This window comes from Oncorhynchus masou, chromosome 12, assembly GCF_036934945.1.
Source record: "Oncorhynchus masou masou isolate Uvic2021 chromosome 12, UVic_Omas_1.1, whole genome shotgun sequence".
In the NCBI taxonomy this organism is placed as follows: domain Eukaryota; kingdom Metazoa; phylum Chordata; class Actinopteri; order Salmoniformes; family Salmonidae; genus Oncorhynchus; species Oncorhynchus masou.
The window spans coordinates 23,738,286-23,766,280 of NC_088223.1; the positions used below are offsets into that span (position 1 = coordinate 23,738,286).

At 41.1% G+C, this 27,995-nt stretch overlaps 1 protein-coding gene across 2 annotated transcripts; it reads left to right on the plus strand.

Annotated features, from left to right (window-relative positions):
- LOC135549709 (mannosyl-oligosaccharide 1,2-alpha-mannosidase IA-like) lies at positions 1–27,939 on the plus strand. Of its 2 annotated transcripts, XM_064979937.1 has the most exons (12): positions 1–727; positions 2,888–2,984; positions 3,169–3,284; positions 3,758–3,838; positions 5,936–6,030; positions 9,607–9,730; positions 9,908–10,001; positions 10,150–10,265; positions 10,557–10,776; positions 23,518–23,690; positions 26,941–27,056; positions 27,356–27,939. In XM_064979937.1, exons 1-12 carry the CDS (start codon positions 203–205, stop codon positions 27,492–27,494), a joined length of 1,896 nt encoding a protein of 631 aa, XP_064836009.1. In that variant the 5' UTR covers positions 1–202; the 3' UTR covers positions 27,495–27,939. The 2 variants fall into 2 exon arrangements, 1 of the variants encoding a protein (XP_064836009.1); XR_010457008.1 differs by lacking the exon at positions 23,518–23,690 and having other exon boundaries at positions 27,356–27,445.
- The last annotated feature ends 56 nt before the right edge of the window (positions 27,940–27,995 follow it).

Here is a 27,995-nt window from a genome sequence, read left to right on the forward strand (position 1 = left end):
TGAGTGAACGAGACCTGATTAAGAATGGCTCGTGCGTTCATAAAATCGCCATACTCTGGGAAGATTTAACGTTGGAATTCTACTCAAACTAAACAAGTTCAATTATTTTATTTATGTTGTAACCCGCCACGAGGGAAAATGAAAGGAGACAACAATTGACTTTATCAACAATGTAGCTGTTGTGTTGGCAAACTGAGACGAGATGATTTTCAAAACGCTCGCAGGTAAAACTTCGGTTGTGGTTCTTCGTTTACCGCAGACATTTCTATTCTTACTGTTTCTCGGAAGTCTTGGATTTGGAGCTTTGTTCTTTTTGCCTGAAACATCTCGTTTGAAACGTATTTTTCAACATAATTCGGACAACTCGGCAGTTATCACCGACTCGATGAATGGACAAAGTGCACAGCCCAGCTCACCCATTGGGCTCATTGGAGCCGCTCGGTTCGATATTGGAGTGCTACGTATACAATCACAACTCTCATCTTCAAATGGAAAACAGACTAATAATAACAAGGAAAGTAGTCAAGGAACAGTTTCAATGGAACATACGTCTGAAGGTGACGCTGCCGACGACAAGGTGCATACAAGGGGCGTGGTGGTATCGAGTCGCGCGCGCTCACCTGTGAGAGTGAAGTTGAGGAATTGTATGCTGAGACCGCCATATGGCGCAAATTATGGAAAACCTAGCGATCCTGAATCTCTGCAGCGTCGGGAGAAAGTCAAAGAGGTAAGAGGCGGTCGTGATAGGCCTATGCATTGCCATATGGTATCATAATAGGATAGGATAACGCTGTGTTACAGACAGGTTTATGTGGAGAAGGCAGGAGGATAATAATAGCTTGAGCAATCAATGTCTTTGAGCAAATAACTGTTAATGGCAACAACATGCTTGAGGCTGTAGGTCTACTCAATGATTCACACTTTTAAATTAATTAGGATCTATTGTGAATTTTATACTAAATAGCTTGGATTCTAGCACAGCCCTCAGACTGAAAACGATAAGGTGTCTCCTCACTGTTGCCCATGAGGGAATGCAGTTGGCATCTTTTGAAAAGCCAGACAAATTCATCAGCAGGCTGCAAATCTCCAGGTCAATAATGATGCTGCATGGTAAGTGTGTGTGGGTTGGCAGAGGTGGGGGCAGGGGTCATAAAGCCTACTGTACAGATCTCTTGAGGTAATGCTGTTTGATTGGCAGGGCTGCTCCAGTTGTCCAGACACATGGTCTCTGTCCCAAATGGTAACCTATTCCCTACATATTTCACTACTTTTGACCAGAGCCCTATGAGTAGTCGTGCACTATATAGGGGATAGGATGCCATTTAGGACGTACAGTGCACCTCCTTATTCTGGGGCACAGGTTCCTCCTGACTGTCGAACATGATGATTCTCCTGACTCCCAACAGTCACATCCGCTGTTCACCTTAGCCTTTACCTGACACTACTTATTACAAACGTCTCCAAAGATACACACACACACACACACACACAGCAACTAGGGGGTTGAATATTCCCACACACAACGTACACTAGCTTCTTTCATTCATACAGAGAATAGAGAGATATTATTTACCCGGCAAACTATTTGCAAAGCCCATGACTGTAGAGCAACTGTAGAATGAGTGATCTATGTTGCTATTCAGCCACGATTCTCCTGAATGAAGCAGAAGCCTTTATTCTTTTGATCTGTTTTTCATAAATAGGGCTACTTACAGTCAAACAGAAGCTTTCTTTTATAGAAATAGGGGCCCAAAACTTCAGAAAGCTATTACAGTATCATATCAGTTAAGAATTGTACTGCCAGATATTGGTCTAACTTGGGTTCTTGTTCATTTCTTGGCAAAGAGAATGTGACTTATCTTTGGCCTCATTTGGATATTCATTGTGAGGAAGTATAAAATGACATTGACACGGCTGCAACAAAGCCAAGCAAGCTTAAATGTCAAACTAAAACCCCTTCAATTTTTATACAAGATCTTTCTTTCTTCCTAATGTTCTGGTCAATGGATGCTCCGTGTCATTACAAAACCTCTGGAGGGGAATAAGGCTGTCTGGTACTTTATTGAAGGCAGATGATTCAGAGGTGCCAAAGATCCCATCCATAATAGGTCATCTTGATTACAAAGGTCAACACCGAGGCTTTACCGGTGAAATATCATGAATAGGCCAGTCTGTCTTCCTCACTGGTACTGCTGTTTTGATGAATAAAGCAACACATACTCTCCAAAGTTCATCTCTCCCTGCTCTCTCCACCTGTCTCACACATTGTCCTATCACCACAAAAGCCAGAGCCAGTGTCAACAGAACTACAGCCTTTTTCTTTTGTTCTCTTTTTCTTTCCCTCATACAGTTACCGACAGTTACCTCAAGATAACTGCTAATCTATGCCAAGAGGTAATAAGAAACAAACTGATATACCGGTATAGTTACTGCTTATTGAGACTCACTGCTGCTAGATTGTTGACAAGGACTGCAAGCAGAGGAGTTGTTTCATGGAGTAGGTTATTAGCTCTTGAGATATAAACAGACCCCATGGTGAGAGAAGTTAGTTTGGCAAAATTAGATGCATATTCCGATAATATAATGTGAAAGCCATTCTATGCATTAGCTTAGGCCACGTGAATAAGTAGGGTGAGGAGATGAATGGGTGTTGGTTGTTACTAATGTCACTGGTGGTTCCAGAGGGAGCCCTCGGATCACAGAAATGTGATTCTTTGAATGACCTCATCCTATTGCAATGATATAATTTCATGGAGATTATGAAACCACTGCAATGAGCTGTTCAATTTTGATATTGAAGCTAATTAAATGTTGTCATCTGTTTGTTATTCACTAAAACTAGTATACTTATTTCAATGAGATTTTACCACATGTATTTTTATTTCAGATGATGAAGTTTGCTTGGGACAACTATAAGCGCTACGCATGGGGGGAGAATGAGCTGCGACCACTCTCCAGGAATGGCAATGATGGCAGGACATTTGGTGAGTAAATGGCTCCCTGGACGTACTATATGGCATACCAGTACCCTGCTTCTGAACATACTCTACCTACATGAAAGTTTACAAACTAATGTCTGCAGTTAATGTCTCTGCAGTGCAGTCCATAGCAGTTAATGTTTCTAGTCTGCAGTGCAGTCCATTGTGTGTTGGTGTGTTGGTGTCACAGGTGGGTTAAGAGGTGCCTCTATCGTGGACTCTCTTGATACCCTCTACATTATGGGGCTTGGTGAAGAGTACCAGGAGGCCAAGGAGTGGGTGGAGAACAACCTGAACCTCAATGTAGTAAGTGGGTCATTTTTCCCTTATTACAAATAATTAATGTTGTCAGTGGGGCTATACATAGGCCACTTTAAATCTAATCCAGCTGTTTAAATCTAATCCAGAACAGCGTGCAAGACACGCTGAGACGCTAGGGACGTCACTCTGAGAATGCTGGACCTGCATATCAATCATGGTTCAGGCAGGGAGATTATACCCACTGAGAAGAAAATGAAAAACATCCTTAAATAACCCTGGAACCAAACCTCTGACAGCTCACAATAGAAAGGATCCATCGTCTGTAATGAAAAGCAATCTCTCTTTCTTTCTTTCTTTCTTTCTTTCTTTCTCTCTTTCTTTCTCTCTTTCTCTCTTTCTCTCTTTCTTTCTCTCTTTCTTTCTCTCTTTCTTTCTTTCTTTCTTTCTTTCTCTCTTTCTTTCTCTCTTTCTTTCTTTCTCTCTTTCTTTCTTTCTTTCTTTCTTTCTTTCCCCCACAGGCTGGAGAGGCGTCTCTGTTTGAAGTGAATATCCGCTACGTGGGTGGCCTGCTGTCTGCCTACTACCTAACTGGAGAGGAGGTGAGATCCATCCATCATAGTTTATTCATCACATTTCTACATTGCTTAACAGCAGTATTACTCAGCTATAATGTCTCCCACCGTTATATGAGGCCTAAAGATATCTGTCTTCCGGAAAACAGCTCTACATCCTCTTGCCTGATAATGTGGCGGTTCAAATAAATGACCTAGAATCAAAGAGAACCGCCATCACATCCTGGTTGATGTGTGCAGTTGTCAAAACGTATATATCCTATAATGCATCGATAATGGACAGATTTGAGAATTCCATCAATACCACACATACCACTGAAATTATGTAGGTTGATTGAGTTCTGGAATTTATCCACAATCAAGGCATTATTTTTCGGAACTAAGCAGGCTCTGTCGTAGAATGATTCCATTGCAGTTGATCCATTGTGAGGATGGTCAGTTATCACAGCTGGGAACAGGATCAAGAACCAGACTATGAAGCAATTAAGAATATCGTTTAGGGCTCAGTTGTGCCTTCTCTAATTAAACAGTGTCTTAAAGTCTGGGGCTGTATGTATTAAGTGTCTCAGAGTAGGACTGCTGATTTAGGATCAGTTTAGCCTTTTAGATCACAATGATTACGATAACATGGACAGGGGGAACCTGATCCTAGGTCAGCACTCCTGCTCTGAGACGTTTAACACATACAGCCCCAGGTATGACAGTTGGGAGGACATTCGGCACCATGGACAGCTCCCAACAGCCTGTTTTTCTCCTTGTATGGTGATCAATTACACTGGGTGAGATGACAGTATATTTTCAGATTACCATGGCAACATGCCTACCAGTATTACCTTCCTCTGCCAGAGCACTTTTCTACACAAGGTTGTGCTCTCAGTTCTTGATGTGATTACAGGCTGTGCAATTTCAAGGACACTTGTTCAAGCCTTAAATAATTGTAAAGAGAGAGCTGGATTGTTATCTTGATACAGTCTTTTCAGAAATGAAAGTAAACATAACATACTCATCACAGGACCAGTTTCATTAAATCCTGCAGAGATTTTTCTCTGACTTTTATATTGAGGGTTAATCAAGACTGCTTGTTTGTGGTTGCTGGCTGCTTTTTTTCTCAAACAGAGGCAGTCATTTGTTTTAAAAGAATGCAGCATTTCAGATAGACGGAACACTGCTACAGGCACACAGTGTCCTAAGCTCTTCTTTGAATAGCTTTGGCTTTACTTTGGTGAAATTCTTTCTTTTAGCTGCATGTCATATTTTGTGAGTTTGTCAAGCTGTGCCTGTGGATTTATACATGTTGTGTATCATTAGATAATACTTATGTGGTCCACCTGGATATTAGGGCATGGTATGATACCAGTATTGAGATATTTGTTAGTATTGTGGTATGGAAACAAAACACAGAGGGATTTAATGTTGAAAACAAACATGATTATGTTGTCATCCAGAGTCACTTGTATTTATTTCTAAGCTATAGAACACAATATTTGACATAAAGCAGGTTTTAAAGGACTGTGTTTTTATTTTTGCTATGTAAATATTTTTGTGTAATACTGGTCTTGTCACAGCCCTGCTGGATACAACAAGGAGGGTCATTAGGCACCTTTCCTTTGGGGACATGCAGGACAGGAAACGATAAATGGGACACCAACTTTGCCACAGCTGTTATTAACACTTCCTGAAAAGTGATACACTGACAATGTGGTTTCAGCATAGAAGAGCTTGAACTAGATGCAGTCTACAAAAGGTGAACTACAACGAAGACGACAACACTCCTCCCCTTTCCTTGTCCCTTGCCAAACCCCAACCGCAACCAGACAGACACTGAGAAGAGGGATAGAAGAGGGCATGAAGCCCTGAGCTGTCCCATAAAGTCACTCATCTACTACTTTCGATGAACTCAACTGAACCAAACTGAACTGAGCTGTCTCAACCAAACTGAACTGACTTAACTGAACTGACTTAACTGAACTGACTTAACTGAACTGACTTAACTGAACTGACTTAACTGAACTGACTTAACTGAACTGATTTAACTGAACTGATTTAACTGAACTGATTTAACTGAACTGATTTAACTGGACTGATTTAACTGGACTGAACTGAACAGCTCTATTGTCTCTCCAGGTGTTTAAAAGGAAAGTGGTGGAGCTGGGGAGAAGTCTGTTACCTGCCTTCAACACTCCCACAGGCATACCACATGGAGTTGTCAACCTGGCCGGGTGGGTAGCATTTCCTAGTTTGGTATACAATACCTCTTCTGCTGGATCAGGGTAGTCTTCACTGAAGCAATATACATAAACTGACACATTGTAGCTATGCTGTTGTAGGTAGTGTAATTCTTGGACTGTAAATAGATTGCAGGACTATATATCGTGATCTAATTAGTTGCAGTGTGTCATCATGCATTACACTTGATGAATTCTGGATTTATCTAATCCCGGTAATACTATTAAAACCACAGTGGAAAAGACATTTGGATCGGAGTGAGAGAGGAAATCCATCCTGTTCCTTTTTACTCAAAACGCATTTTCACTGCGGAAGTGAGAGTCATTATATTCAGTTTTGCCTGATGGCCCAGCTCTCCCTCCTAGTCCCTAGGGAAAGTAAGTGTGAAGTCAGTGAGAAGTGTGAAGCAATCTGCCATGGCCATTAGAGGGAGGGTAAGCTAAGCTGGTGCTCCTGGCAGCCTGTCAGCTTCCCTCTCCCCAGCTGTCAGTCAAATGCGTATCTGGGATCGATCTGTCAGGTGTCTGGGAATGACAGAGGCTCAGAGTGGAGGAAGATCAACATCCCCCTCCTTCTCCAGATCTAAATATAGAATATTATGGAAGTGAATGAGGAACAGGTCTGGGTCAAAGAGAAAGACTAACAGGTCAGGATCTGCTCCTAATCTATCGCAGAATAGACTCTTGTCATTATGATTATTCTCCAGGTTCTTTCATCAGAAAGACAAAATAATATGTCAGGCATGAACCGTGCGGTCTGCTGACAACTGGACAAAAAGAAGGATATCCAAGACACAACTATAGATTGTCTCAGCCTATAATGGTAATTCTATCCAATCAACGCTTTTCTGTCACAACAAGTACTTATCCACCTAGCCAATCAAGGCTTGTCACAGTTAGAAATGATTATTCTGTGTGATCAAAGCTGGTTAGAGCTTACCGCATATAATTCTGTCTGACTACAGCTACCTCCAATAAACACTGTGAAATAATAAGCCTGTGAAATTACTAATTTTAGGGCAAGACACTGATATTTCCACCATGTGCATTAGAGAGCATGATAGCCAGCACCTTTGCAGAAGAGCAGAGAAAATGAAACATTAGTACATAAATATTACGTAGCCAATTTGAGTTGGATGTAAGTTATTCAGCTAACCATGGTGCGAATTACAGGGGAGTCGGGGGCTCAGCTCCCCTGGATGAGATGTTAAATCCCCTAAATGCAACAAAAGTCCAACTTTAGGGAGGGTCTCAAAATAATGTCAATTTGACATGTTTCCTATTAGTTTAGAATGCAGTGGTAAATATGTTTTACATTGGAATATTTTATTTTCATATTTACCAATGAAATGAATACCCACCTATCTGTCATGGTTTAGAAAATGTATTTCTATGTGGCGGTGCTGTCCATCCGGTAGTGCTGAATTTCGGCCTCAGCTGACCTCCTTTATGTGTAGATGTTCCTTTGTACTTCCTCATTTTCGACATTTGTTTGCCATGCGACTTTGTTAAAAATAGCCTTTATTCCAATGCATTTGATTTATCCGTTGATTTATCATTGTTTGCTTTTGTCGGTCAGCTGTTTGGAGCGCTCGTTGTTTTGTTTTTCAGATGCGAGAGGGTACAGTGATCTCTGCGTCGGAAGTGACAGACGATTTTATTTAGCTTCATTATGTTCTATCAATATTGTTTCTTTCCTCGATCAGATGATGATGATAATGATGGTCAACAATATCAAGAGACAACTAGCCCACAGCTAGACACCAATGCACATCCAATCCATCCAACAATTATACGTTAATGACAGTAGGCCTATAGTTGACTATTTCGGTTAGAAGCATTCAATTTTGCAATGGCATAGGCTTACATTATTTTGGATTTGTGTGCTCATGAGAACTGTTTTCACGGCAAAACATCATGAAATGTTATGTAGGCATGGTTACACTTACAGTGCATTTTCAGAGATCTCCAAGATCAATGATTCGTACAGGTTTTAGGTTCAATGTTCTAATTGAACCTAAAGTGTTAAATGCTTAACAATGATAAATAACACTGTCATAAATGTCATTAATGTAAGGAAAGAAAGGTAGTGTTTCATGTCACATGATCTGTGAAGTCTCCCAAGCATTAACTCATGAATTATGGACAACTTATGATTTAGATTCAAGTAACTTATTATTTTGAATGTAGGCTATTCTGCATGTGTTGATGTCTTTAAAATTGTCTTGGCTGAGAGGCTCGGCTATCGGCATTGGTGTAGTCGTCCTAGTGGAGAGTAAAAGCAAGTAAATGCCATTTACCCACATTTAAAAAATAAAACATTTTTTAATAATGCATTGAAAGTATAGGGAGAGTTACTTTTTTTTTTACCGTGACCATCAATCAGAGTTTACCCATCATTTTTTTTACCGCTATATCACTGGCTACCAGTAGGCCTACATATACAGTGGGGCAAAAAAGTATTTGGTCAGCCACCAATTGTGCTGACCTATGATGAAAAATACAGGCCTCTCATATTTTTAAGTGGGAGAACTTGCACAATTGGTGGCTGACTAAATACTTTTTTGCCCCACTGTATTTGAGGTTCAATACACATTGTAGCCTAGTGTAGTAAGTTGACAGTGTGTGGGAGGGTGAGCATCTCGTTTTTCCCAGGACAGTTCCAGCCCCATTTCAGGTGGACCAAATACAAAAAATATACATTTGTCAGCAAGACACATCAATTAATTTAGGCCTAATCAATGGCAATCACTGAATGACATTAGACACACTTTTTGGTGTTTTGTAACAGATGTCTATTTCCATTCATCAAATGCCATGCAGTTTGAATGCTGTAATTATTTTGTAGTAGACAAACATGCCTACCTTTTTGAAGTGATTTGTTTGACAGTCCGATGAAAATATCATGACTGGTTGTGTTCATTTCACATTAAAAGGAATTCATTTTTACCGTTTAAATTACCTCTTTATTATTAGGCCTATATGTAAAAAATACAGAGACCCCTGGATGTCATGGTGTAATTCAGCTAACCGAACAATATTAGCAACTTCAACCTCACATTTCAACAAATGTAGAACTTGCAAATTGGGAGGATCATTATGTTCATAAAATTCTGAATGTGCTCAATGCATAATATATGTGTTATTGCTGGTACAACTTCTACAATACAGTAGGCAGGTTTCAAATGTTACATTTCTCTTGCCTGGCTACCCAGACTCCTTGCACCGGCAAAACACTACGCCGTGCCCACAGTCTTCTCCGGAATGGTTCTGGATCTGAGTACCCCCCCCCCGATGCTTCACCGAATGTGAACAAGTTCGGGGCTGTCTGATTGATCCAGAAACAGAATGGGTTGGGCTAGAGCCAGAACACACGTGGGCGGTTTGAATAATCGTAATTGGCTTTGACACTCTGATTGGTTAGAGACGATCCAATCGCTCCACGTCACCATAAACGACTTCAATGATGGCTGTCTCAGACTAAAGTATGTAGCAAACGACAAAGCAGCGGAAGAATTTAGTGTGAGTTGTCAGGCTAGCATTTCTCTCTCATGTCTGTTCCTGTTTTAGTGATTCCAGGAGGTGGTCCGGAGGGGATTTGGGGAGGAGCAGTGTTCTAGCAGAGTTTGGAACCCTGCATCTGGAGTTTGTTCATCTGTCAGAACTCACCAATGATCCCATTTATACTGAGAAGGTGAGTGCTGTAACTCCACAAGCCTCACATATAATGCTTTTGTTTTCAAGTCTTTAAAATCAGATTAATATGAAAATAACATGTACTTAGAAAGAATACCCCCATATTGAGCTCAACTGTTAAATAAATGAACTTGTTTTTTGTCTCTCTCGCCTTCTTACTTCTCTACACCCTCAGGTTATGAATATTAGGAAACACCTGAACCAGCTGGACAAGCCACGTGGCCTCTACCCAAACGCTCTCAACCCAGTCAGTGGGAATTGGGAACAGCGTAAGTCACCATCTGACTATTGAGTGATTGCAGTCCTTCATTAAACTAAGACGGATTACATTGTTCTTTGATGTTATTGTCCTGTCTGCGAACAGCCACTTGTGTTACATGGCATGGCAAATCATGCGTTATTGCTTATCTTTTTCAGATTATGTCTCCATTGGGGCCCTTGGTGACAGTTTCTACGAGTATCTAATAAAATCCTACCTGATGTCAGACAGGACAGATGAAGTTGCTAAGAGAATGTACTATGCTGCACTGGAGGTACACATACCAGTCTATGCCCAGTCTATGGTTGCATGCTATTCCATATAATGCTATAACAGCAGAAAAGCAATAAGTGAAGCGTGAGAACAAGAACAGAACCATAGAACAGAGCAGGAAAAGAGAAGAGAGATCTCGAAAAGAGGCAAAGACATTTGATTAAAAATATATATATATTTTTTTACTACTATCAATTTACCAACATTTCTGAAAATGGATATATCGCGTTTTGGAATGAAACTCTTCACATGTTTTTTACTAATGATACCCATCTACTGTACACTACTTTAGGCCATAGAGAATAACCTAGTCCAGAGGTCTCCTGGGGGGCTGATCTACGTGGCTGAGTGGAGAGGGGGTATCCTGGACCACAGGATGGGTCACCTGGCCTGCTTCTCTGGAGGGATGATCGGGATCGGGGCTGAACACAGCAGTCCAGAGACCAGGCAGCACCAACTGGACCTGGCTGCTAACATCACCCATACCTGCCACGAGTCCTACAGGCGTACACGTAGGAACACATCTATATATATATACTCAAAACACAGTTCAAAGCCCAATCAAATGCCTTACAGGGTGTTGTACTTGACATACTGTCATGGCATAGTCACAATTCATTAGTTAAAGTCTTAACAGTTTTTACTATAGGGCCCCACAAAGAGGATGGATTCAAAATTAATCGCCATTAGTTAATGCTTTTTTAATCAAGGTTTTTCTATTTGGCTTTTCAGTATTTTACAGACGAAGGGCGAAAACAAACAACAAATCCTCTACCACTCTCAGTCCTATGCTGCAACAAAGCCCCACCCCCAACCAGATATGGCATTACATCATTAGTTATTGCTTGACAGGTTTAATAGTTAGTCACCTGTAAAGGTGTTAACAGTAAGAATCCACTAAAAGGATGGACTAATGATGAATTACCATTAGTTAATACTTAACAAGCTTTCATAAATAGCATGATCAATAACAAAACAATAACATTGTCACATCTCTTACATAACATTAACTAGCATTACACATTTTATTCAATTTCATTGCCTTAGATATTTACCTGACACAATTAAGTCATATGGGAACTTAAGTACGAAGTTAGGGGTTTGAGAAAAGTTTGAGGGACATTCATATTGTCATTGTATGTGAAAAGGTGTCACCCTGATCTCTGAAGGTCTGTGTAGGTGTCACCCTGATCTCTCTGAAGGTCTGTGTAGGTGTCACCCTGATCTCTCTGAAGGCCTGTGTAGGTGTCACCCTGATCTCTCTGAAGGCCTGTGTAGGTGTCAACCTGATCTCTCTGAAGGCCTGTGTAGGTGTCACCCTGATCTCTCTGAAGGTCTGTGTAGGTGTCACCCTGATCTCTCTGAAGGCCTGTGTAGGTGTCACCCTGATCTCTCTGAAGGCCTGTGTAGGTGTCAACCTGATCTCTCTGAAGGCCTGTGTAGGTGTCACCCTGTATGTCGTCATACTCATCAGGGTCTGCGAAGATGTTGTCAAGGGTTTCATAAATGGAGGCTCTGGTCCTCACACTCACATCTGACAGTACTACCTCCTCTGACAGCACTTTCTCCTCTGACATCGCTTCCTATTCTAACATCACTTTCTTCTCTGACATCGCTTCCTGCTTCTCCTCTTCAGTGTACAGTAGATGAGAACTGAAGCTTTCGCAGCCAAGGCAACGCCAACCACAGCCAGTACAGAAAGCAAAACAGACACTGTGAAGACACACCTATGTTAAGGTCCAAGAGGGTAGAGTTCTGAGCTCATATCTTGTTCTCAGCCATACAGTATTACTGGATCATGTCTCCCAGACTGACACTTATGTACTGTTCTCTTCCTTCTCCTGTCTGTACGACTTCAGTCTCATTGCTCATGTACCACATTTAAGACTTCACTGGTGGGTTGGCATCACTGCTGCAGGTCAGAGTCACGGACTGCCCTCCTCTATTTTACCACTGACTGACACTGAAGTGTTCTTGGGGCCATATTTCACAATAAGTGTACCTCAAATGGGAGATTCTCAAAGCAGCTGCCTGAATGCCCTTTTCTGACTGCCTGTAGAAACGTGACCTTGGACTAAGTAACTAAATTTTGGACAGGAAGTCTTGCAGAAGGAGATCAGGACTGATTCTCCCTCCTTTGCAGTGGGAGGAGTAACTTTTACTTGTATGTTTGTAACAGACAGATTGACCCCAAATGGATCACGGTATGACGTACCGTACCCCCTTGCTTTTTAAACGTGAATTTGTTCTCTTTCTCCTTGTTACCATGGTCTCTTCCAGATCCGGGAAGTCCAAATATTTGAAAACCATTTTTGACCATATTGTGTGATGGTTTGAATGCTGGGATATTTTTATATATTTATTTTACCTTTATTTAACTAGGCAAGTCAGTTAAGAACAAATTCTTATTTTCAATGATGGCCTAGGAACAGTGGGTTAACTGCCTGTTCAGGGGCAGAAGGACAGATTTGTACCTTGTCAGCTTGGGGATATGAACTTGCAACCTTTCGGTTACTAGTCCAACACTCTAACCACTAGGCTACCCTGCTGCCCCATAATGCATAATTGCAAGGGATTTTGATATCCCAATGAAGGCGCAGATGGTCTTGTGTTTATTGCATCCCAGCAGTTACCAAGGAGACATGCAGGGGAGTGAAGATCCTCACATCCTTTTACGGCACAGGAGTAACCGCCTGCTTCCTCACTGCGGACTGGGTCTAGGTAAAGGCTGATGTTCAGGGTTTGGTAAATGTTGCCCATTCTTGTACCAGATGTATCTGGCTTATAGAAGATTCCCTCAAATGTCATGAAGCCACTCAAAATGTCTGTAATACCCTTTCGTCATCTGTGAATTCTTTGGGAATGGTCATGTTCTTACATTTCTTATTGCTGCCATTGTTAAACCAGACTAAGTTACCTGTCCGCAAAAAGTCAGCATCGGGGAAATTGTAGTTCACATTCACTGACGAACCCTCTTAAGGCATAAACTTTCTTCTCATTGCAAATCACTTTATCTACATTCGACAGACTGGCTATAAAGAGGAACAGTCCTGCAAACATGCTACCTAATGGAAGCCAAGCTTCAGTTTCTGATACAGATCTGATTTCCTGTTAATGTGTGTTTATCAAGATGCATAACTCACAGGGTGGACATTGAGGCTATAATGAGTTATATATTGAGGTCCACATAAAAATCAATGTACAGTGCATTCAAATCAAACTTTATTTGCCACATGTGCCGAATACAACCGGTTTAAACTTGACCGTGAAATGCTTACTTACAAGCCCTTAACCAACAGTGCAGTTCAAGAAGAAGAAAATATTTACCAAGTAGACTAAAATAAAAAAGTAATAATAAAAAGTAACACAATAAGAATAACAATAAGAAAAACAATAACGAGGCTATATACTGTACAGGTGGCACCAGTACCGAGTCAGTGTGCAGGGGTACAGGCTAGTTGAGGAAATCTGTACATGTAGGTGGGGGCAAAGTGACTATGCATAGGTAAGAAACAAGCAGGGAGTAGCAGCAGTGTACACAAGGGAAGGGGGGAGGGTCAATGTAAATTGTCCGGTGGTGATTTTTATGAATTGTTCAGCATTCTAATGGCTTTGGGGTAGAAGCTGTTGAGGAGCCTTTTGGTCCATGCGCTCTGGGACCGGAGTGTTTGGGTGACTGGAGTCTCTGACAATTTTATGGGCTTTCCTCTGACACAGCCTATTATATAGGTCCTGGATGGCAGGAAGTTTGGCCCCAGTGATGTACTGGGCCATTCGTACTACCCTCTGTAGTGCCTTACGGTCAGATGCCAAGCAGTTGCCATACCAGGCTTTGATGCAACCGGTCAGGATGCTCTTGATGGTGGAGGGGGCCCATGCCAAATCTTTTCAGTCGCCTGAGGGGGAAAAAGTTTTGTTGTGCCCTCTTTACGACTGTCTTGGTATGTTTGGACCATGATAGATCGTTGGTGATGTGGACACCAAGGAACTTGAAACTCTCGACCTGCTCCACTACAGCCTCGTCGATGTTAAACAACTTCTTTGGGATGGGGGCAGCATTTTCACTTTTGGATGAAAAGCGTGCCCAGAGTAAACTGCCTCCTACTCAGTCCCAGATGTTAATATATGCATATTAATATTAGTATTGGATAGAAAACACTCTGAGGTTTCTTAAACTGTTTGAATGATGTCTGTGAGTATAACAGAACTCATATGGCAGGCAAAAACCCGAGAAAAGATCCAAACAGGAAGTGGGAAATCTAAGGTTTGTAGTTTTTGAACTCAGCTCCTATCAAATACACAGTGGGATATGGGTCATTTTGCACTTCCTAAGGCTTCCACTAGATGTCAACCGTCTTTAGAATGTTGTTTCAGGCTTCTACTGTGAAGGGGTCCGAATGAGAAGGGATTGAGTCAGAGGTCTGGCAGCAGCCTCGATCTCAGTCACGTGCATTCACATGAGAGGTAGCTCTCGTTCCATTGCTTTTCTACAGACAATGGAATTCTCCGGTTGGAACATTATTGAACATTTATGATAAAAACATACTAAAGATTGATTCTATACGTAGTTTGATATGTTTCTACGACCAGTAATAAAACTTTTTGAACTTTTCGTCCGACGTTCGGCTGGACCTGAACGCGTGTTTGGATTTGTTTACCAAACGCCCTAACAAAAGAAGCTATTTGGACATAAATTATTAACTTTATCAAACAAATCAAACATTTTTATTGTGGAACTGGGATTTGTGGGAGTGCATTCTGATGAAGATCATCAAAGGTAAGTGAATATTTATAATGCTATTTCTGACTAATGTTGACTGCGCAACATGGCGGATATTTATTTTGGCTGGTTTGGGCTCTGAGCTCCGTACTCAGATTATTGCATGGTATGCTTTTTCCGTAAAGTTTTTTAAAAATCTGACACAGTGGTTGCATTAACTTTTTATGGCTGCAGAGCCAGTATTGAGTAGCTCGGATGAAAAGGTGCCCATTGTAAACGGCCAGCTCCTCAGTCTCAGTTGCTAATATATGCATATTATTATTAGTATTGGATAGACTCTAAAGTTTCCAAAACTGTCAAAATATTATCTGTAAGTATAACAGAACTGATATTGCAGGCGAAACCCAGAGGAAAATCAAAACAGGAGGTGGCTTCTATTTTGAAAACTCCATGTTCCATAGCCTCCCTTTGCTCCATTTAAAGGGATATGAACCAGATTCCTTTTCCTATCGCCTCCTCAAGGGTGTCAGCAGTCTTCAGACATAGTTTCAGGCTTTTATTTTGTAAAATGAGCCAGAACGATAACATTGCGTCAAGTGGTCACGTGAGTTTTGCTCGCGCAACAGAATTTGGATAGCTATTGCTTTTCCCTCTCCTACTGTGAAAGACATTTGCGGTTGATATATTATCGATTATATATTTTAAAAACAACCTGAGGATTGATTATAAAAAAACGTTTGACATGTTTCTGTGGACATTATGGAAACTATTTGGAATTTGTCTGTGTTGTCGTGACCGCTCTTTCCTGTGGATTTCTGAACATAACGCGACAAACAAAGGTATTTTGTATATAAAAATCATCTTTATGGAACAAACGGAACATTTTGTTGTGTAACTGGGAGTCTCGTGAGTGACAACATCCGAAGAGCATCAAAGGTAAATTATTAATTTGATTGCTCTTCTGATTTTCGTGACCGAGCTACCTGATGCTAAGTGTACTTAATGTTTATGATGCGATCAATAAACTTACACAAACGCTTGGATTGCTTTCGCTGTAAAGCATAATTTCAAAATCTGACACGACAGGTGGATTAACAAAAGGCTAAGCAGTGTTTTCCTATATTGCACTTGTGATTTCATGAATATAAATATTTATAGTAATATTTATTTCATGTAGCGCTATGCTATTCAGCGGTTGTTGATGACACTTATCCCGATATCGGGATTGCAGCCATAACAAGTTAAGGAGAAGTGTATCTAAAGTTCCATGCATAACACTTGAATTTTCATCAACATTTATAATGAGTGTTCCTGTGAATTGATGTGGCTCTCTGCAAAATCACTGCATGTTTTGGAACTACTGAACATAACACGCCAATGTAAAATGAGATTTTTTTGATATAAATATGCACTTTATAGAACAAAACATGCATGTATTGTGTAACATGAAGTCCTATGAGTGTCATCTGATGAAGTTCATCAAAGGTTAGTGATTAATTTTATCTCTATTTGTACTTTTTGTGACTCCTCTCTTTGGCTGGAAAAATGGCTGGGTCTTTCTGTGACTTGGTGGTGACCTAACATAATCGTTTGTGGAGCTTTCGCTGTAAAGCATTTTTGAAATCAGTCACTGTGACTGGATTAATCAGAATTTTATCTTTAAAATGGTGCCTAGTACTTGAATGTTTGAGAAATTTGATTTATGAGATTTCTGTTGATTTGTATTTGGCACCCTGCAATTTCTTTGCACCCTGCAATTTCTGGTTTCACAGCCAGTCCTAGACAGATTAATGGGGGCCTGTTTGGCCCACCTTTTCCTGTAGTCCACGATCAGGTCTTTGTCTTGCTCATATTGAGGGAGAGGTTGTTGTCCTGGCACCACACTGCCAGTTCTCTGACCTCTTCCCTATAGGCCGTCTCATCGTTGTCGGTGATCAGGCCTACCACTGTTGTGTCGTCAGCAAACTTAATGATGGTGTTGGAGTCGTGTTTGGCCACGCAGTTGTGGGTGAACAGGGAATACAGGTGGGGACTAAGTACACACCCCAAAGGGGCCCCGGTATTAAGGACGTGTTGTTGCTTACTCTTACCACCTGGGTGCGGCCCGTCAGAAAGTCCAGGATCCAGTTGCAGAGAGGGGTGTTTAATCCCAGAGTCTTTAGCTTAGTGATGAGCTTCGTGGGCACTATGGTGTTGACTTCATGGATACCGACGTGAGTGTCACGGGGCGGTAATCATTTAGGCAGGTTACCTTCGCTTCCTTGGGCACAGTGACTATGGTGGCCTGCTTGAAACATGTAGGTATTACAGACTCGGTCCGGGAGAGGTTGAAAATGTCAGTGTAAACACTTGACAGTTGGTCTGCACATGCTTTGAGTACACGTCCTGGTAATCCGTCTGGCCCAGCGGCTTTGTGAATGTTCACCTGTTTAAAGGTTTTGTTCACATCGGCTACCGAGAGCGTTATCACACAGTCATCCAGAACAGCTGGTGCTCTCGTGCATATACTTCAGTGTTGCTTGCCTGGAAGCGAGCATAAAAGGCATTTATCTCGTCTGGCAGACACGCGTAGCTGGGCAGCTCGCACCTGGGTTTCCCTTTGTAGTCCGTAATAGTTTTCAAGCCCTACCACATCGTACGAGCGTCAGAGCCGGTGTAGTAGGATTCAATCTTAATCCTGTATTGACGCTTTGCTTGTTTGATGGTTCGTCTGAGGGCATAACGGGATTTCTTATAAGCGTCCAGATTAGTCTCCCTTTCCTTGAAGCGGCAGCTCTAGCCTTTAGCTCGATGCAGATGTTGCCTGTATTCCATGGCTTCTGGTTGGGATATGTATGTTCAGTCACTGTGGGGATGACATCATCGATGCGCTTATTGATGAAGCCGATGACTGAGGTGGTGTGTTCCTAAATGTCCTGTAGTGTTGAATCCGCGTCATCTGACCACTTCCGTATTGAGTGAGTCACTGGTACTCCCTGCTTTAGTTTTTGCTTGTAAGCAGGAATCAGGAGGATATAATTGTGGTTAAATTTGCCAAATGAAGGGTGGGGGAGAGCTTTGTATGCATCTCTGTGTGTGGAGTAAAGTTGGGCTAGGATTTTGTTTTCCCTGGTTACACGTGACATGCTGGTAAAAATGTGGTAAAACTGATTTTATGTTTGCCTGCATTAAAGTCCCCGGCCACTAAGAGCGCCGCTTCTGGGTGAGCATTTTCTTCTTTGATTATGGCCTGATAGAGTTGGTTGAGAGCTGGCTTCGCTTTGTGGTGGTAAATAGACGGCTACGAATAATACAGATGAGAACTCTCTTGGTAGATAGTGTGGTAAGGTACTCTACCTCAGGCGAGCAATACCTCGAGACTTCTTTAATTCTTGATACTACCCATCCCGCATGCGGGAGCATAACGTAGCCTCAAATTAATTAGCATAACGCAGCGGACGTAAATCTTCCTAGAAAATGTTCCTATTCATGAAAATCACAAATGAAATATATTGAGACATAGCTTAGCCTTTTGTTAATCACACTGTCATCTCAGATTTTTAAAATATGCTTTACAGCCAACGCTAGACAAGCATTTGTGTAAGTTTATCATGGCATAATGCTATGGCTAGGCTCTGCTAGCATCAGGCAACATTTTCACAAAAATAAGAAAAGTAATCAAATTAAATAATTTACCTTTGAAGAACTTCGGATGTTTTCACTCAGGAGACTCCCAGTTAGATAGCAAATGTTCCTTTTTTCCAAAAAAATATTATTTTTGGAGGCAAAATAGCTCCGTTTGTTCTTCACGTTTGGCTGAGAAATCGACCGGAAAATGCAGTCACTACAACGCCAAACTTTTTTCCAAATTAGCTCCATAATATCGACAGAAACATGGCAAACGTTGTTTAGAATCAATCCTCAAGGTGTTTTTCACATATATATTCGATAATATATCCATCGGGACAATTGGTTTCTCATAAGAAGCGATTGGAAAAATGGCTACTTGTGTACTTTACGCAAGATTTTCTGCCGGAGCCACCATGTGACCACTTGCTAAATGTCGTCCCTTACGGCTATTCTTCAACATAAATGCGTAAAAAGACGTCACAATGCTGTAGACACCTTGGGGAATACGCAGAAAACATAAGCTCATTCGTAGCTCATTCACAGCCATATAAGGAGTCATTGGCATGAGGCGGTTTCAAAAAATGTGGCACTTCCTGATAGGATTTTTATCTGGGTTTCGCCTGTAACATCAGTTCTGTTGCACTCACAGACAATAACTTTGCAGTTTTGGAAACGTCAGAGTGTTTTCTATCCAAAGCTGTCAATTATATGCATAGTCGAGTATCTTGTCGTGACAAAATATCCCATTTAAAACGGGAACGTTTTTTATCCAAAAATGAAAATACTGCCCCCTAGTTATAAAAGGTTAATATTAGACAACGTGCACCAGCTGTTATTGACAAAAAGACACACACCCCTACCCCTCATCTTACCAGAGGTAGCGTCTCTCTTTTGCTGATGCATGGAAAATCCCACCAGCTCTATATTGTCTGTTTCTTCGTTCAGTTACGTCTCGGTGAAACATATGTCACTGTTTTTAATGTCCTCTTGGTAGGATAATCTTCTTTTTTTAACCTTTATTTAACTAGGCAAGTCAGTTAAGAACAAATTCTTATTTTCAATGACGGCCTAGGAACAGTAGGTTAACTGCCTGTTCAGGCAGTTAACCCAACCTTCCGGTTACTAGTCCAACGCTCTAACCACTAGGCTACCCTGCCGCCCCTAATAGTAGGTCATCAATTTAATTTTCTAACGATTGCATGTTAGCAAGGAGAATTGAAGGCATTGGAAGTTTATTCGCTTGCATCCGGCTTCTCAGAAAGATCCCCGATTTGCTTCCCCTTTTCCTGCGTCTTTTCTTCACGTAAAAGGCATGGATCTGGGCCTGTTCCATTGAAAGCTTGACATCCTTCTCGTCAGACTCATTAAAGGAAAAAGTTTCTTCTAGTCTGTGTTGAGTAATCGCTTTTCTGATGTCCAGAAGTTATTTTTGGTCATAAGAGACGGTAGCAGCAACATTATGTACACAATAAGTAAAAAATAAATAAAAAGTTACACAAAAGGCAAAAAAAAATGCACAATTGGTTTGGAGAACGTAAAATGTCAGCCATGTTCTTCCGCTTTTTCCACATTTTGTTACGTTACAGCCTTATTCTGAAATTGATTAAATCGTTTTTCCCCCTTATAAATCTATACAATACCCCATAATGACAAAGCAAAAACTGTTTTTTCTACATTTCTGCTAATTTATAATAAAAAAAAATAAAAAATGAAATATCACATTTACAAAAGTATTCAGACCCTTTACTCAGTACTTTGTTGAAGCACCTTTGGCAGTGATTACAGCCTCGAGTCTTCTTGGGTATGATGCTACAAGCTTGGCACACCAGTATTTGTGGATATTCTCCCATACTTCTCTGCAAATCCTCTCAAGCTCTTTCAGGTTGGATGGGGAGCGTCACTGCACAGCTATTTTCAGGTCTCTTCAGAGATGTTAGATCGGGTTCATGTCCGGGCTCTGGCTGGGCCACTTAAGGACATTGAGACTTGTCCCGAAGCCACTCCAGCGTTGTCTTGGCTGTGTGCTTAGGGTCGTTGTCCTGTTGGAAGGTGAACCTTTGCCCCAGTCTGATAACCTGCTTCAGAGGGCTCAGGATTTCATCAAGGATCTCTCTCTACTTTGCTCCGTTCATCTTTCCCTCGACCCTGACTAGTCTCCCAGTCCCTGCCACTGAAAAACATCCCCACAGCTTGATGCTGCAATCACCATGCTTCACCATAGGGTTGGTATTGGCCAGGTGATGAGCGGTGCCTGGTTTCCTCCAGACGTGTGACGTTTGGCATTCTGGCCAAAGACTTCAATCTTGGTTTCATCAGACCAGAGAATCTCGTTTCTCATGGTCTGTGTTCGTTTGGTGCCTTTTGGCAAACTCCAAGCTGGATGCCATGTGCCGCTTGGTGGTTTCAAACTTCTTCCAACTTCTTCCATTTAAGAATGATGGAGGCCACTCTGTTCTTGGGGACCTTCAATGCTGCAGACATTTTTTGGTAACCTTCCCCAGATCTGTGCCTTGACACAATCCTGTCTCTGAGCTTTACGGACAATTCCTTCGACCTCATGGCTTGGTTTTTGCTCTGACATGCACTGTCAACTGTAGAACCTTATATAGACAGGTTTGTGCCTTTCCAAATCATGTCCAATCAATTGAATTTACCACAGGTGGACTCCAAGTTGTAGAAACATCTCAAGGATGATTAATATAAATAGAATGCACCTGAGCTCAATATCAAGTCTCATAGCAAAGTTTAATTTTTTTATAAATCTGAAAAGAAATCTAAAACTCTGTTTTCACTTTATCGTTATGGGGTATTTTGTGTATATTGATGAGTTTTTTTTTTAATCCATTTTAGAATATGTGGAAAAAGTCAAGTGGTCTGAATACTTTTTCCAAATGCACTGTATACAGTACCAGTCAAAAGTTTGGACACACCTACTCAATCTAGGGTTTTTCTTTATTTTCTGATTTTCTACATTGTATAATAATTGTAAAGACATCAAAACTATGAAATAACATATGGAATCATGTTGTAACGAAAGTGTTAAAACAAATCAAAATATATTTTATATTTGAGATTCTTCAAAGTAGGTACCCTTTGCCTTGATGACAGTTTTGCACACTCTTGGCATTCTTTCAACCACCTTCATGAGGTAGTCACCTGGAATGCATTTCAATTAACAGGTTTGCCTTGTTAAAAGATTGTTTGTGGAACTGCTTTCCTTCTTAATGCATTTGAGTCAATCAGTTGTGTTGTGACAAGGTAGGGGTGGATTACAGAAGATATCCCTATTTGGTAAAATACCAAGTCCATATTATGGCAAGAACAACTCAAGTAAGCAAAGCGAAACGACAGTCCATCATTACATTAAGACATGAAGGTCAGTCAATCCGGAACATGTCAAGAACTTTGAAAGTTTCTTCAAGTGCAGTCGCAAAAACAATAAAGCGCTATGATGAATCTGGATCACATGAGAACCGCCACAGGAAAAGAAGAGCCAGAGTTACCTCTGCTGCAGAGGATATGTTCATTAGAGTTAACTGCACCTCAGATTGCAGCCCAAATAAATGCTTCACAGAGTTCAGGTAACAGACACACCTCAACTGTTCAAGGAGACTGCGTGAATCAGGCCTTCATGGTAAAATTTCTGTAAAGAAACCACTACTAAAGGACACCAATAATAAAAAGAGACTTGCTTGGACCAAGAAACACAAGCAATGGACATTAGACTGGTGAAAATCTGTCCTTTGTTCTGATGAGTCCAGGTGTGAGATTTTTGGTTCCAGCCGCCGTGTCTTTGTGAGACGCAGAGTAGGTGAAAGGATGATCTCCGCATGTGTGGTTCCAACCGTGAAGCATGGAGGAGGAGGTGTGATGGTGTGGGAGTGCTTTGCTGGTGACACTGTCAGTGATTTATTTAGAATTCAAGGCACACTTAGCCAGCATGGCAACCACAGCATTCGACAGTGATACGCCATCCCATATGGTTTGCGCTAAGTTCAACTATCATTTGTTTTTCAATGGGACAATGACTCGAAACACCTCCAGACTGTGTAAGGGCTATTTGACCAAGGAGAGTGATGGAGTGCTGCATTAGATGACCTGGCCTCCACAATCACCCGAACTCAACCCAATTGTGATAGTTTGGGATTAGTTGGAGGAAAAAGCAGCCGACAAGTGCTCAACATATGTGGGAACTCTTTCAAGAATGTTGGAAAAGCATTCCTCGTGAAGATGGTTGAGAGAATGCCAACGCTGTGCAAAGCTGTCGTCAAGGCAAACGGTGGCTACTTTGAAGAATATACAGTATGTTTTGATTTGTATAACACCTTTTTGGTTACTACATGATTCCATATGTGTTATTTCATAGCTTTGATGTCTTATTATTCTACAATGTAGAAAAAGAGTTCCAAATAAAAACGCTTTTAATGAGTAGGTGTGTCCAAACATTTGACTGGTACTGTGTTTACAGATATGCATATGGGTAGCCTTTAGACATCCAGGGACATCTAGAGTAGAAGTATATTTATATAAGTATAAAGTATTATAAGAGCATCTGCAAGTAGTTGCAGGGAATAAAGTTAACCTGTAAGATTGTAGGGTGTGATCTAGCTGTAACGCTCCCTTCTCTAGGTACATACTGCCCAGGGATTGAACCCCGGTCTCAATCCCTGAGTTTAGCACCTTGGCAGAAACAATTGTATTCATACAGCTTTCTCTCTAATATGACTATTCTCCAGCATATTACATAATTATGCACAATAATAAAATATTGAATATGCACAATACATAAAAAATATTAAATATGCACAATATGACAAATATTAAATATATGCATATCCAGTGTTTTTTCAACAGGTGCTGGAGATCAAACAATACGTTTAGCATAATGCATTGTCCATTCTAATCCAACCTAAAAATCCAACAGCCACTAAACTGGGCCCAGAGGTGTTCCGGTTTGATGATGGAGCGGAGGCCACATCACCCAGAGTAAACGAAAGGCATTACATCCTGAGGCCAGAGGTCGTGGAGAGCTACATGTACATGTGGAGACTGACCCATGACCCCAAGTACAGAGAGTGGGGCTGGGAGGCTCTGGAGGTGAGGCCATACATTTACAGTGCCTTCGGAACGTATTCAGACCCCTTGACTTTTTCCACATTTTGTTATATTCCAGCCTTATTCTAAAATGTATTAAATTGTTTTTTTCCCCTCAACAATCTACACACACTAAACCATAATGACAATGCAATACGTTTTTTTTATTTTTTTTTTGCTGATTTATTAAAAGTTTTTTAAAAACTAAATATGACATTTTACATACACTACCGTTAAAAAGTTTTGTGTCACTTGTTTTTGAAAGAAAAGCAACAAAAAAAGTCCATTAAAAGAACATCAAATTGATCAGAAATACAGTGTAGACATTGTTAGTGTTGTACATGACTATTGTAGCTGGAAAAGGCTGAATTTTTATGGAATATGTCATAAGCGTACAGAGGCCCATTATCAGCAACCATCACTCCTGTGTTCCAATGGCACGTTGTGTTAGCTAATCCAAGTTTATCATTTTAAAAGGCTAATTGATTAGAAAACCCTTTTGCACTTATGTTATCACAGCTGAAAACTGCTGTCCTGATTAAAGAAGCAATAAAAACTGACCTTTAGAAAAGTTGAGTATCTGTAGCATCAGCATTTGTGGGTTCGATTACAGGCTCAGAATGGCCAGAAACAAATAACTTTCTTCTGAAACTCGTCAGTGTATTCTTGTTTTGAGAAATGAAGGCTTTTCCATGCAAGAAATCGCCAAGAAACTGAATATCTCATACAACGCTGTGTACTTCTCCCTTCACAGAACAGAGCAGACTGGTTCTAACCAGAATAGAAAGAGGAGTGGGATGTCCTGGTGCACAACTGAGCAAGTGGGACAAGTACATTAGAGTGTCTAGTTTGAGAAACAGACGCCTCACAAGTCCTCAACTGGCAATTTCATTAAATAGTACCCGCTTGTTCTTTGCAACTCTGCCTAGAAGACCAGCATCCCAGGGGTCGCCTCTACACTGTTGACGTTGAGACTGGTGTTTTGCGGGTACTATTTAATGAAGCTGCCAATTGAGAACTTGTGAGGTGTCTGTTTCTCAAACTAGACACTCAGGTTCTCAATTGATTGCTCAGTTGTACACCAGTTGTACACCGGGGCCTCCCACTCTTTCTATTCTGGTTAGAACAAATTTGCGATGTTCTGTGAAGGGAGTAGTATATAGCGTTGTACGAGGTCTTCAGTTACTTGGCCATTTCTCGCATGGAATAGCCTTCATTTCTCAGAACAGAATGGACTGATGAGTTTCAGAAGAAATGTCTTTGTTTCTGGCCATTCTGAGCCTGTAATCGAACCCACAAATGCTGATGCTCCAGATACTCAACGAGTGTAAAGAAGGCCAGTTTTATTGCTTCTTTATCGGCACAACAGGTTTCAGCTGTGCTAACATAATTGCAACAGGGTTTTCTAATGATCAATTAGACTTTTTAAAATTATAAACTTGGATTAACTAACACAATGTGCTTTTGGAACACAGGAGTGATGGTTGCTGATAATGAGCCTTGGTACGCCTATTTAGATATTCCATTAAAATTCAGTCGTTTCCAGCTACAGTAGTCAATTACAACATTAACAATGTCTACACTGTATTTCTGATTTAATGGACAAAAACATTTGCTTTTCTTTCAAAAACAAGGCCATTTCTAAGTGACCCCAAACTTTTGAACGGTAGTGTAAGTGTTCAGACCCTTTACTCAGTACTTTGTTGAAGCACTTTTGGCAGCGATTACAGCCTGGTGTCTTCTTGGGTATGACACTACAAGCTTGACACACCTGTATTTGGGGAGTTTCTCCCATTCTTCTCTGCAGATCCTCTTAAGCTCTGTCAAGTTTGATGGTGAGCGTTGCTGCACAGCTATTTTCAGGTCTCTCCAGAGATGTTCGATTGGGTTCAAGTGCGGCCTCTGGCTGGGCAACTCATGGACATTCAGAGACTTGTCTCGAAGCCACTTCTGTGTTATTATCACTGTGTGCTTAGGGTCGTTGTCCTGTTGGAAAGTGAACCTTCGCCCCAGTCTGAGGTCGTGAGCGCTCTCGAGCAGGTTTTCATCAAGGATCTCTTTGTACTTTGCTCTGTTCATCTTTCCCTCGATCCTGACTAGTCTCCCAGTCCCTGCCGCTGAAAAACATCCCCACTGCATGATGCTGCCACAACCATGCTTCACCATAGGGATGGTGCCAGGTTTCCTCCAGACGTGACGCTTGGCATTCAGGCCAAAGAGTTCAATCTTGCTTTCGTCAGACCAGAGAACCTTGTTTTTCATGGTCTGAGAGTCTTTAGGTGACTTTTGGCAAACTCCAAGCAGGCTGTCATGTGCCTTTTGCTGAGGAGTGGCTTCCTTCTGGCCACACTACCATAAAGGCCTAATTGGTGGAGTGCTGCAGAGATGGATGTCCTTCTGGAAGGTTCTCCCATCTCCACAGAGGAACTCTAGAGCTCTGTCAGAGTGGCCATCAGGTTCCCCCGATTGCTCAGCTTGGCCGAGCGGGCCAGCTAAAGGAAGAGTCTTGGTGGTTCAAAACTTCTTCCATTTAAGAATCATGGAGGCCACTGTGTTCTTAGGGACATTCAGTGCTGCAGAAATGCTTTGGTACCCTTCTCCAGATCTGTGCCTCGACACAATCCTGTCTGCGCTCTACGGACAATTCCTACGACGTCATGGCTTGGTTTTTGCTCTGTCTTGTACTGTCAACTGTGGGACCTTATATAGACAGGTGTGTGCCTTTCCAAATCATGTCCAATCAATTGAATTTGCCACAGGTGGACTCCAATGAAGTTGTAGAAGCATGTCAATGATGATCAATGGAAACAGGATGCACCTGAGCTCAATTTCGAGTCTCATAGCAAAGGGTCTGAATACTTATGTAAATAAGGTATTTCTGTTGTTTATTTGTAAAACATTTGCAAAAAAATCTAAAAATCTGTTTTCGCTTTGTCATTATGGGATATTGTGTGTAGATTGCTGAGGAAATTGTATTTTTAATCCATTTTAGAATAAGGCTGTAACATAAAATATGGGAAAAGTCAAAGGGTCTGAATACTTTCCGAAGGCACTGTATAGCAATGATAAATACATTACAATAATTTGACCTATGATCCTGTGATATATTTATTCTCAGCCCATTTTGATACTGTCGTCCTATGTGTGATTTACCCTAAAATAACCTAACCATAAAACCATCTACATGTAAAATGGAAATGTTGGTCTGATATTTGCGGTTAGTTGAAGATGGGATTGTACTTTTATTTTACAGGCTCTGGAGCAACACTGTCGACTTGCCACAGGGTTCTCTGGTGTCATTGATGTCTACGGCCATATAATCCAACACGACAACTTACAGCAGAGTTTCTTTCTGGCAGAAACACTCAAGTGAGTGAAGGAAAAGATACAAGCATCACATGTGTTATCTTTGTCATTTCTCTGTGTTTTTCATTAGCAATAACCATAACATAACACTATTGTACAGAGTTTGTCATCTCTGTCTGTTTTTACTTAGTCCCTGTCTATATATCTCATCTTAATTTTGTTTTCCTGTCCTCCATAACATAACGCTATTGTACATTTATTGTATAGAGTTTGTAATATATGTCAGTGTTTGCTTCCTTTTGTACCTAATTTTAATAGTGTTTTCCTCTCCTCCTCTGTCCTCTTTCTCTGGTGTGTTACAGGTATCTGTACCTGCTGTTCTCTGACGACGATCTCCTGCCTCTGAAGGACTGGGTGTTTAACACAGAAGCACACCCTCTACCTGTCATCCCCAGGAACTGCTCTCAGGAGAGAGGACACAGACCCAATTGGACTCATTGACAGGCTTATAGGGCTCCTTTGAAATGGACCATATATGGTGTATGTTCATTGTCAGGCTTAGCGCCAGTGTTTGGCCCAAACATTTTGCCTTTATGTTTTCATCTCTGAGGCCTGGCCTCAAAAAGTCCTAAGAAATGATTGGGGGCCCCCTTTCTGGCCCTAGTCACTTTGATTAAACTGCAGGAGATGGATTGTCAGTGAGACGCATATCTCTATGGATACTGTTGAACTGATTTTGTCTTCACTGTGAAAGCTGTTGTTTCTGTGAATCATCAGAAACCAACAATGAGTATATATATCTACTTCATTGCCTCTGTGAGGGAAATTCCCACATCACAGGGAATGAGCTGAACATCAGCTGTCTGAGTGTCAATATTTATTTGTGATACGTCCATTGTGCATTAAATCTGTCTGCCATGATAAAAAATATTGTTTTTTCAGTGTAGGATTTTCTGTCCGTGCCAGTTAATTTTATTATCAGATAATTTCACTAATTCTTAG